The sequence below is a fragment of the Crotalus tigris genome, unplaced genomic scaffold, assembly GCF_016545835.1.
Source record: "Crotalus tigris isolate CLP2741 ecotype Arizona unplaced genomic scaffold, ASM1654583v1 scf7180000019264.1261149, whole genome shotgun sequence".
In the NCBI taxonomy this organism is placed as follows: Eukaryota; Metazoa; Chordata; class Lepidosauria; order Squamata; family Viperidae; genus Crotalus; species Crotalus tigris.
In genome coordinates, this window is record NW_024097461.1 from 345,747 (window position 1) to 357,787 (window position 12,041).

At 35.9% G+C, this 12,041-nt stretch overlaps 1 protein-coding gene across 4 annotated transcripts in view; it reads left to right on the top strand.

The window, feature by feature from the left end:
* SEMA4D (semaphorin 4D) overlaps nt 1-12,041 on the top strand; it is a 101,042-nt gene that overhangs the window by 83,334 nt on the left and 5,667 nt on the right. For all 4 annotated transcript variants that reach the window (XM_039361430.1, XM_039361428.1, XM_039361431.1 and 1 more), the window contains 8 exons: nt 934-1,027; nt 1,706-1,819; nt 2,532-2,683; nt 5,163-5,338; nt 5,424-5,580; nt 7,401-7,623; nt 9,115-9,230; nt 11,425-11,597. In XM_039361430.1, coding sequence (XP_039217364.1) covers nt 934-1,027; nt 1,706-1,819; nt 2,532-2,683; nt 5,163-5,338; nt 5,424-5,580; nt 7,401-7,623; nt 9,115-9,230; nt 11,425-11,597 — 1,205 coding nt within the window. The remainder of the gene's footprint in view (nt 1-933; nt 1,028-1,705; nt 1,820-2,531; nt 2,684-5,162; nt 5,339-5,423; nt 5,581-7,400; nt 7,624-9,114; nt 9,231-11,424; nt 11,598-12,041) is intronic.

The following is a 12,041-nucleotide window of genomic DNA, read 5'->3' on the forward strand; positions in this document are numbered from 1 at the left end:
ATTTTAAATAATTAAACTGAATTGTTGAATTCTCCCATAGCGAGCTGGCCACAGCAAGTTGGTCTTGGCAAATTGGCCATGGTGAGTTAGCTGTGGCAAGTTATCCCATTCTGCCCTTCGTATATAGGGAAAAGATAGAATGGGAATGAAGAAGAGGCAGAGATGTCATTCAATTCCAGGTCTTCGCCAGACAACTGAGCTGAGCCTTGTGGTTTGTTTGAAACAGTCTCCTTACACATATTCCTGTATATGTAATGGAAAGTAACAGTGCTAAATTATTTCAAAAGCAAATACTTTATCATTCAGAGCACACTCATAATTTTGATTTTGGTTCATTTGTTCATTAATATAACAGGGTTGATAAGATCCAATGATTTCATACAGTGCAAATATGTACAACCTGCTAAAGTTAAACAGTTCTGGATTTTGTTCCTTTTTTAAGTATAGGCCTTTTAGTTTCATTAAAATAATTACAGCTATTCTGTAATTTTAAAAATGGTTTATTTAAGATATCAAAAGCTGATTTTCTTAATAATTTTAAATTTATTTCTTTTATGTTGAGATGATAGCATAGGGAAGAAACCATATTATTGTAGCATCTAAGATAATATCTCATTTGTTATTTAAATTAAGTCTTGGGATAGTCACCATGAGATAATAGACTGAAGTCTGGAATGAGTTGAAACAGTTATGAATATTTCAGCAGATGATTTCAAAAATGATTACATGAGTTTGGTCTTTGTGTATCTCCAATCCCATTGATATTTTATTTATTTTGTTTTTGTTGTTTGCCACTTTGAATTACCTTTAGCAGGAATAAAAATATTTGAATAAATTGAATAATCATGAGAGCATACTTTTGGGCAGTGTCTGACCCAAAAATGAAATGTTATATTTGTTATGGAAAATAACAAAAATTAAATTGTTTTGTAGAATCTGGCAACATTTAAGCTTATGGGGAGAAATGAAGATGGTAAAGGAAGATGCCCATTTGATCCTGCACAAAGTTATACATCAGTCATGGTTGGTAAGTATACAATTTCAACAATGTTATTCTTTAAACAAAATCAAGAAGATATACATGTTTGTTTAGCAGTAGTACTCAAGTTTCTTTCGAGCTATTTTTTTAGAACTGATTTTTTCTGATTTAGAAAAGGCAATTGGCATAAATAATTGTTATTAAATTTTGCTTTCCTCATAATTTTTTAAAATCTCTCTGTCTCTTCATGAGAGAAGATTTTTTAAAGTCTTCTACTTATACACCAAAGAACTCAACAACAAATGCAAAGTTTATATAAGAATAGAAAAGAGGTACATTAGAAATAAATATGTAGTGGAATAATATTTGCATTAAATAACTACATATAGAATTGTAACTATTTACATTTAAAAGATTGCACTGTTTTATTTTTCTTTTGTTCATTTTTTCATACTTTTTCCCCCTTTTCTTTAACAATGCATGTTTTTTTTATCTTTTGTGAGTTTCTTCCATTTCTCTGTCATTATTTTAAAAGCAATACAAAATAAATGTTTTTTTTTTAAAAAAAATAGAGAAATGGTATTTAGGGATTTGACGGGTAGAAAGAAAGCGGTTTAAGCTTTCTACAATTTTAATCAGGATGGGAAAGCAAAATAGTATTTTAGCATGTGATATAATGTTTCAAGCGAAATATATTTATTTTTATTCTGTTTTGTTGTTCTACAGATGGGGATCTTTACTCTGCAACATCTTACAATTTTTTAGGAAGTGAACCTATTATTTCTAGGAACTCACTGCAAAATCCACTAAGGACAGAATATGCAATTCCTTGGCTTAATGGTAAGGAAATTTAGAGGGGGTTTGATCCTAGATAAATACAAAAAATGGCCCTGAATCAAAAAAAAAAAAAAAAACTACACTAAAATGTTCTTCAATAAACTATCAAATTTTATCTCATGTAGATGTTTTCCTATTTTTTTCTTTAAAAAAACTTTCTTTCAAACCTATAGCTGCAGAAAATAACCCTTTTTTCTGAATTTTCCATCTATGTTTGAAAGAGATGCCAAAATTCCAAGTATGATTTCAGTATTTAGACTCTTGGGATAAATTCTGGTTTTGATTTAGGCAATTTGGCTTTGATTATAAATGACCTGGAGACCTTTCAACCTGTAAACAGCAAGGAAAGTAACTTGCTCAACTTGTTATTTACATACTGTTTTTGCAACTCATTGCCCCATAGAATATTCCATTGGGTTGCATCCAATGCTGTTTTATCAAAACAGTCATTGTGTTTTGGGAGCTATGTATGTATTTGCAACTTATTTTGAGAAACAAGGAATTTAGATTGGAATCAATAATTCAATCATGCATATGTAAATCTTGATCTCTGAGTTTAATCCATGGCGAGAGTTTGTGGTGTCTCAAAGCTTTTCCTGTTAGGTTTTTGAAAGACGGAAATAATAAAAAATATCCAGTGAACCGTTACAGAAATGGGGGCCACAGGAGAATAATTAAAATGGTAGTCAATTTTGTTTATATTTCCTTTATATAGAACCAAGTTTTATTTTTGCTGATGTGATAAGAGCTGATCCAGAAAGCCCTGATGAAGATGATGACAAAGTGTACTTCTTTTTCACTGAGGTATCAGTGGAATATGAATTCCTTAACAAACTGATGATTCCAAGGATAGCTAGGGTTTGTAAGGTGGGTCATAGTAAAAACATTTTCTATTTCTTTCTGGGATGGAGGAAGTTGAAACAAAAATTTGTTTTGTCAGTCCAGACATGCCTCTTCTTTCCAGTCTATCCCCAAGGGCAACAGTGTTAGTTTATTTGTCCTTTCTGCTTAGGAGCCAAACTTGCCATTCTTTAAATTAGATCTGCTGTACTTCCAACAGAGCACTATAACATTAAACTGGACTGTTTGTAGACAGCCATAATTTTCATGGCTTGCCAAATGTTGTTAACTCCTGGCAGTCCCAGCCAGCATAGCCTAAAGCGAGGGATTTCAAGACATTCTTCATCATCATCTTGAAGGCCATAATAGGCATCTTATATAGTTCTTCTTGGGAAACGTTATTTTCAACAATTGATAATTATTGATGAGGGGTTTTTTTTGCTGAGGTAACAGAATTGCTTACTAAAATTGCTAAATGTCTGAAAATTGGGAGGAAAAAAAAGACCAAAGGCTTAGTATGGTATCCTGAAAAACCAAGGATTTTTATGATTTTCTCTCCTTATATATATATGCTTATTGGTCATTGTCAGCCTGAGGGAATTGGGAAATAGGACATCAAACTTGTTTGACTGTAATGTGTCCTTCTGTGCCAAGAGAAAATTGCTGATAACCACTCTATGTGAGTGCAGTAAAAAAAAAGTTCCTTTTATTGGGAATCTATTTACCATGAAACAATGTGATTCCCCACCCCCAAGAACATTTAATGCTTTGTCGTCTTGTATGTTTATTGTGGGTGGAAGGGTGCGGGAGTTTGTAAAATATTAGGCTCTGCTTTTAATTTGCAACATGTAATTAAGCAATATAAGCTGATGAAGCCTGCAAGATTTGTGAAATCCCAGCAGTTTTACCAAATGCACTTTGGTGTGGCAGTGATGGTTCTTTACCCAATGACAGCTTGTCATTACTTTGAAGTGGTAGCACAACTAATATATGATCTGGATTCCCATTTTTTTACATGGAATTATATGGAAGGGGGTAGGGAAATATTAGAGCAAGCCTGATGTAGTGGTTAAGGCACCAGGCTAGAATCTGAGAGACTATGAATTCTAGCCCTGTTTTAGGCAGAAAAGCCGATGACCTTTTACCAGTTGCTCTTTCTCAGCCCTAGGAAGGAGGTAATGGCAAACTACTTTTGAAATCTTGCCAGAAAACTGCAGGGACTAGTAGAAGCAGTTGTCAGGAGCCAATAATAAATTGAAGGCACACACATAACATGCACAAAAATAAGCATACCTTTCTGCATTGCTGGTGGTACTTATAAAAAGATGTCTACTTTTTGAAAAAGTGCGGTCACAGCAAAGGCTGGAGACCAGGGATGTTTTAAATTTTAGTTCTTTCAGGGTTACACATTTCTCCTTTAGAAACTCTGACTTAAAATTCATTATTTGGAGGTTGAGGCTTCCTATTACTTAGCAGTGCAGGAGCACAATTCTTCCTGTGCCACAAAGGCAGAGGGAAACAGAAACATTTTCAACTGCTCCCCAGTTTAGTTTCACAGGGAGAAGATACAATTCTTCCTAATGCCAAAGTTGTTTGTGGTGTGGGAAAAAGCTGTATTTATCACAGCAGCCCTCAAACCATTAACATTATAGAGACCCTGAGTGGCCTTTATTAATATATAATGATGTGAAAGCAGAGACTGCCTACAGGGTCTTACTCATTTATTTGAAAAGTTTTGTGGTGGTGTGTGTGTGTCTGTGTGTATACAATATGTTCTGAAGTCAAAACATTTCAGTTCTGAGAAGTTGGGATCATTTAAAATCTGGAAATGATAAAGATTAAATGTTAAATTTAAATATCAATGCGAAATTAAAGTTAAGAAAAACTTATTAGGTTATTGTCTAAAAGATGGAATGTCAAATTAATTGAGATATGTATAGACTGAAGATTATTGATGAATACTAGAAAGGTATTTTTTGTTTGATTGATAGAATAAGAACTGTATTGATCTGAATATGACAGTAGATTTTATGGGGGAAAGAGAGGGAATTAGTTGTTGTAATACTTTGAGATTTGTACTGATGATATTCAAATGTAATGGAATTACGGTGCTCAACCGCCACGCTACTTTTCAAATATGTAAATGTAATATTGGAAAATTAATAAAAAAACTTGGGAAAAAAACATTTCAGTTCTGAAATCTGCCATTCTGATGATTAATATCACGTTGAAAGTTTGGAGAAGACATGCTCCAGAATTGTTTTAACCTCCAAACAGACCCTTTAGACCTCCATATTGTAGCTGAAATGTCCATTTTGTGATCAGAACATTTCTAGTTAAGTTTGGATATGGATATTTTAAGGTTGGAACCTTTCCTCAGTGTGCTTTAAAATGTAAAAGTGGCCTGGCAGAATTTCATATTCTGTATCTACTCATGCTGTAACAATGCAAAACTATTATAAAAAAAATGTTCTTAGACAGTGAAAATACTTTTTTTTTCCCCAAGGGGGACCAAGGAGGCCATCGAACTTTACAAAAAAAATGGACTACCTACCTCAAGGCTCGGTTGTTTTGTTCAGTCCCAGAGAAAAATTTATTTTTCAACATTGTCAACGATATTTTTATTCTAAAGACTTCAAATTTAAAAGAACCAGTGATTTATGGGGTTTTTACTCCTCAGTTGTAAGTAATAGCTTTTTGTTTTAGAGCCCCATTTGTTACCCTAGGAGTGTAAAAAGTTGAATAAGTTTCCTTTTTTTTTTAAAAGGAATAATGTAGGTCTCTCAGCAGTGTGTGCCTACAATATTTCTACAGTGGAAGATGTTTTTGCCAAAGGAAAGTACATGCAAAGCACCACAGTTGAACAATCCCATACAAAATGGTTGCGATACAATGGAGAGATTCCTAAGCCACGGCCTGGAGCAGTAAGTTCTGGATATATAAACTGGTTACTGTTCCCTTATCTTGATTTCTAAAAAACAATCGTAAGGACAGTTTTTATTCAATGTTAGATGTACTTGTGATGGCGTCTGGTTTTAATAGTGATAATCCCCAAACAATAGTAGCCCCAGTCTGAGTGAGTTATTTCTTAACACCTCTTGACAAGTTGGATAAAACCAAACGGGCTGTTTCAATTTCATTCTTTATTTAAACAGCAGGAATAACATCATTGATAAGTGCTAAATTGTATCTTTGAAGACCACAGGGGAGGATTTTAAGAGAGCCATAGTCTTGGTCTTAACACTGGAATCTCACTGATGGTTCTAAACATCTATTAAGTTAGTCTTAATTGATAGGGATATCCTTTTGCCCCTTTGGCTTAATTAAGGAAAATTTAGCTAGTACCAATAAAGAAGAACATTGTAGCTCAGGGTTGAAATGAGGGGTCCTTAGTGCTCATTGAGCTTGGTTGTTTTCAATCCAGCATTGATGACGTTCCCTAGTTCGGGTAATGAAATGTCTACAACATGGATGTCGAACTCAACGCATCACGTGATGTGTCGCGATATATCATGACTTTTTTTGCATTGCTGGGTTGGGCGTGGCCTCCATATGATGCAACCAGCCCACGGGCCGGCAGTTTGACAACCCTGGTCTACAAGAAAACAATCAAGCTCACAAAGCACAAGGATCCCTCAATTTAGCTAGTTTAAGATTATTATAATGTATATTTTAGGTTTGCTTATCTGATGTTAATAACTAGCCATATTTGGAAAATAACTTTGGTGATAAAATTGAGGAAGAAAAATGCTTATTATCTATTTGACTTGTTTAGAACATTTATATAACTGTCCAACTCAGATGACGTAACTCTATGTGGCATACATTACAAAAGAAAACAATGCAAATTATTAAAAGCATGATAGATTCCATTTTTATTGTTGACCATACATTATAAGAGCTCTGGTGGCATAGTGGTTAGGATGCAGTATTGCAAGCAAAGTCTGTGCACAGTCTGTAGTTCGATACTGATGAGCTTAAGGTTGACTTAGCCTTCCATGACCCAGATTGTTGGGGGCAACGTGCTGACATTTGTAAACCACACAGAGAGTGCTGTATAGCACTGTGGGGCGGTATATAAGTTTAAATGCTATTGCTATAATAACTTCAAGATTCCTAATGTGCTATTTCATTTCCAAAGAATATCTTTTAAAAGAATTAAAAGGCTTATGAGAAGATTTCCCCATTGTTGAGGTTAATTTCATCCAGCTTAGAAAAGTCTTGAGTTTTACCTCTTGAAAAAATACAGAAATTACTTTATACAGCTAGATAATGTTTGAAACAGGTAGTCCTTGATGTACGACCATAATGGAGGCCAAAATTTCTGTTGTTAAGTGAGACAGTTGTTAAGTGAGTTTTGCCCCATTTTAAGACCTTTATTGCCACAGTTGTTAAGTGAATCACTGCAGTTGATAAGTTAGTAACTCAGTTGTTAAGTGAATCTGGTTGCCCCATTGATGTTGCTTGTCAGAATGTCACAAAAGGGGATCACTTGATCTTGGGACACAGCAATGGTCATAAATATGAACCAATTGCCAAGCAACTGAATTTTGATCACATGATTATGGGGATGCTGCAAAGGTTGTAACTGAAAAGCGATCATAAGTCACCTTTTTTCAGTGCCATTGTAACTTTGAACAGTCACTAAATGAACTATTGTAAGTCAAGGACTACCTGTATTATTCCTTTTTAAGTGTTCATTAATCATACTGTGTGTCTATTTTGTTTATTTTTCATGGAACAGTGTATAAACAAGGAGGCCAAAGCAGAAAATTTCAAGAGTACACTCAACTTACCTGACAAAACCTTACAGTTTGTCAAAGACCATCCTTTGATGGATGATTCTGTGACTCCAATAGGAGACAGACCCAGATTGATCAAGCGTGATGTGAAGTACACCCAGATTGTGGTGGACCAAGTTCATGCATTGAATGGCACGTTATATGATGTCATGTTTCTTGGTACAGGTGAGTTTTCCATGGTTTTAAGACCACATCGTATTGAGATGAGGTAGTTTTTCAGTGAAGTTGAATAGATCAATCCAGTGTTGTGTTGTGAATTTCAGGGTACTGAAAGTGGGGGAAAAGTGGGCCCAGAATTAATTAAAAGTGCTTCCTTGCATAGTCCTCTTATGACTTACTTGTTTAACGACCATTAAAAGTCGCTAGGGTTTTTTAAAAAATTACTTACAACTCAGTCCTTGAAATTACAACTACGCTCCTGGTCATGTGATCACATTTCAGACACCTGGCAACCAGCTTAATTTTTCAGTTGATTGCAGTATTCCATATCCGTGTGACTACAATGTATGACTTTTTTTGCCATTTTCCAATAGAAAATAGCAAAAAATGCACATTGGGTGTGCTGGATTCAATTAATAAACACATGGTTCTCTTAGTGACTATGTGACTCGCTTAATGACCATGATTATTCACTTTCAATCGTTGTAAAAATGGCTGTAAAATCAAGTCCTTTCAGGTGGTGCCTTGACTTATGACCCCACCAACCTGAGACTTAAATCCCAGCCTCCATTGTGGCCATAAATCAAGGACTACCTGTATACATCTTCAGGAGTTCTCCTTTGTGTCTTTGAAGTGCTTAACTGAAATTCATCAATTAAGTAAAAGACAGATTATATTTTCAGTCTGGGAATTATTACAAAATATCCTGGTTGTATCATTGTCAGCTTTCTATCACTGGATAAAATTTTATCTTTCTCTGAGCGTTTCTGGGAAATGCAGTAGCTGCTGATACTACAGATAGTTCCTAACTTACAACAGTTTGCTTAGTGACCATTCAAAATTACAATTACACTGAAAAAAGTGATTTATGAACGTTTTTCACACTTATTACTGTTGCATCATCCCCATGGTCATGTGATCAAAATTCAGAGGGTTGGCAACTGATATTTATGATGGTTGCAGTGTCCCAAGGTCATGTGATCAATTTGTGATCTTCTGACAAGCAAAGTCAATGTTGAACCCAGATTCACTTAACCATGTTACTAACTTAACAACTGCAATGATTTGCTTAACAACTGTGGCAAAAAAGGTAATAAAATGGGACAAAAGTCACTCAACAATTATCTCACTTAGCAACAGAAATTTTTGCCTCAATTGTGGTCATAAGTCAAGGACTACCTGTATATTGCATGTTTATTTGGATAAGGTGGGGTATGTTATGTAATTCATTCTACTTTTCAAGAGCTGCATACATAAATCTCTGCAGTTTACCTAAAACTAAAATCAACAGAATGGAGATAAAAGATGAGGCAAAAATTAGATCAGAGGTGAGACTGCTGAAGTAGGCAGTTATATAGTAAAAAGCAATATGTAAAATATTGAAAAAGCAGAGAGAGCTGAAAGGTTTTGATATCTCTTGTGAAGAAGGAATCTGTAGACTCCAAAGTGTGTTTATTTTTACACGGGTACCAAAAAGATTGCTTTCTTTCATTTCAGATCAAGGTGCTCTTCACAAAGCAATCAGCTATGAAAATGGAATGCATATTATTGAAGAAGTTCAGCTCTTCCCAAATTTTGATTCTATTCAGACTCTCTTGCTTTCTTCGAAAAAGGTAAGGTCAAGAAATTGTAGTAATCCTGAAAAAAAAGACAAGGCCTGGGAGAATCAAAGCTTGCAATATGTAAAGATGGGGAAAAATCAGCTGCTGAATTCAGAGATGATGGCAGGGAACTTGATTGTCTGTTAAACTGCAAGACTGATTCAGATCCCTAGATGGTGAGTAGCTCTAAATACGTACAAGACTCAAAAACCCAAATAGACGGTTGATATGCTCACTTTTAATCTGGAAGCATCCAGTTGTAATTGTTTGTATTCATGCAACCTTTCGGAGACTACAGACAGTCTTCAGTTAACAAGCACTTGTTCAGTGACCAAAGTTACAGTGAGTGGTGGTTTCGACCACTTCGATATTCCAGCCATCCCAGCTCTTTCAGGGTCATGTGATTGCAATCTGGGTGCTTGGCAACTGGCTCACACTGATGCTTGCAGCATCTCATAATTATGTGATCATAATTTGTGATCTTCCCTGCCATCTTCCTACAAGCAAAGCCAATGGGGAAGCTGACAGGGAAGGACACCAAATTACTTTGGTTAATCTCCCTCACACATGCACCCTTCCCCCGCCTCTCTGTGCTAGTGCCATGCATCACCAGCCACTTGCGTACCCTCATGCACCTTTCCTGAGCATTGCTGCACCCATACCTTCCCAGCCACACATGCATTTTCTCCTACCCAGTAGCACCTGCTACTCTTGTGCCTCACCTACTCCACCACTCACACATCCTCTCCCATGCAGCAGTAGCTCTGCTCACGCCACACTTCCTCTGCCACTTCCTCACCCTTTCCGACCCAGCAATAGCCACATAACCCACCTGCCAGCCTACTTGTAATCCACCTGGCACTTGTAACTTCCTGTTGGCTTCCCCCATTGACTTTGTTGTTGGGAAGCAGCAGGAAGTGTCACTTAATGATGGCAACAGTGAATGCAGGATTGCAGTTGCTAAGCAGTGTAGTTACACATGTACAACTGCATCCCTTCCCAGTTGCAGTCCTAAATTGAGGATTACCTGTATAGCTTTTGGATTTGGGACTATAGGCAGGAAGGGATGTAATCATTCAGAGATAAGCCTGTATTTGCATGAGGAGTGAAAAGTCTTATCTTCTGCCTGGAGAACTAATGTCAGAGGGTGCAGATTTACTGAGCAAGATGGACAAATAACAAATAATCTGACACATTCAGTTTCCTGTGTCCCCACATAGTACTGAGCCACAATTTATCATACTTTGTTGAATAAACCAGTTGACATCTTCAGTGGCAAATTTAAGCAATGTGAATTTTTCTTATTTTGTTTTGCAAAAATAATGCTAGCAATGAGAACAGACAGACCCTCCCATTTCCATCCTTACCTCCAAATCTTTGAAATCAAGCTACCTTAATGTGACAAATTTGCTACTGAATTTAAGCAGCAAGTTGATTGGGAAGTGGGCTTAAGAGTGAAAGTGTGTTGGGCTTCCCAGAGGTTACTCGGCACCAAAAAAAGAATTGGTCCCCATCTGTGACCACCATTCACCAACTGCATTCATAACTCAAAAAAAGATTGTCAACTCCTGCCGTAATCTACGATTGGCAAACCACTATGATTGAGGTTACACAACAACCAAGCCATAAATAAGCAAACCGCATGATGACTTAGAAGGCATTATGGATGAGTCCTGCCTGCAGAGTATGTTACAAGCTCATTCCCATTGTTTATCTATCTACTGCTTTTAAACCAAGTGATATATATCATAAAATAATGATAAACTATCTCTTTTAATATAAGCTCTTGGGAGCTTATATTAAAGTCCCAATCATCTCTTTAATGGAGAAAAGAATGTTGCAGCATCAACAGCTGTAGGAATATATAGTAAGGTCTATAGTTGTCTTAACACTCTGTCCAGAAGACACCATAGATGTTTGGTTCTTCTATTACTTCTCCCATTTACAGTAAAAAAAAAAAAATGCACAATTTATTATATTAAATGAAGCTCCTTGGAATCAGTACAGATTGGAAGTTGTGTTAAACAGTTTAGCCCCATAATAGCCCAATATTGTTAGTTTTAACAATAGTTGTATACCTTGGGTTACACCGCACATTTTTCTTTTGAGAAATACTATAGCTCAATCTTTTACGAAGCTTCTTTCTTGCTGGAGGTGGGAAGAGAAATATGCCCTCTTCTATCAACTGCCTTTGTATTTTCTGCAGGGAAAGCAATACCTCTATGCAGGATCCAATACAGGAGTAGTCCAGTCACCTGTTGCATTTTGTGAGAAGTATAGTACTTGTGTGGACTGTGTCCTGGCAAGAGATCCATACTGTGGTTGGAATTCCCATAAATCCGTTTGTACTGATATCTTCAAAGAAAGTGAGAATAACAGGTAAATGTACTGAGATGCATCTACATTATATATTACAATGTAGATCAAATGTATTTATGTGGATCAACTAATAAAGAAAATGTCATTCAATGAGCAGTTCCAAGCATCCATATTGCACAAAATGCAACATCCTTGAGAGTCCTGGTTTTTTTTATTTCTTGTTCTAATTCCTTCTACTTCCTCTGTCAAAAGAACTTTAAGCAAATGGATAGTTAGTGAAATCTGAAAAGTAGTAGGGATGGGTTAAAAGAGACAAGATCTCTGAAAAACACTTTAGAAAAGAAAAAACTCAACAACTTTCCAGTGAACAGTGGGATCAGAACACTTAATAGTTTTGTGTATGTTTACTTAGAAGAATTAGATCCAGCTGATCTCAGTGGATCTTACTCATAATTAAAGAACTATAATATAAATTGCAACTTTAACTTGTTTGTAGAACAACTG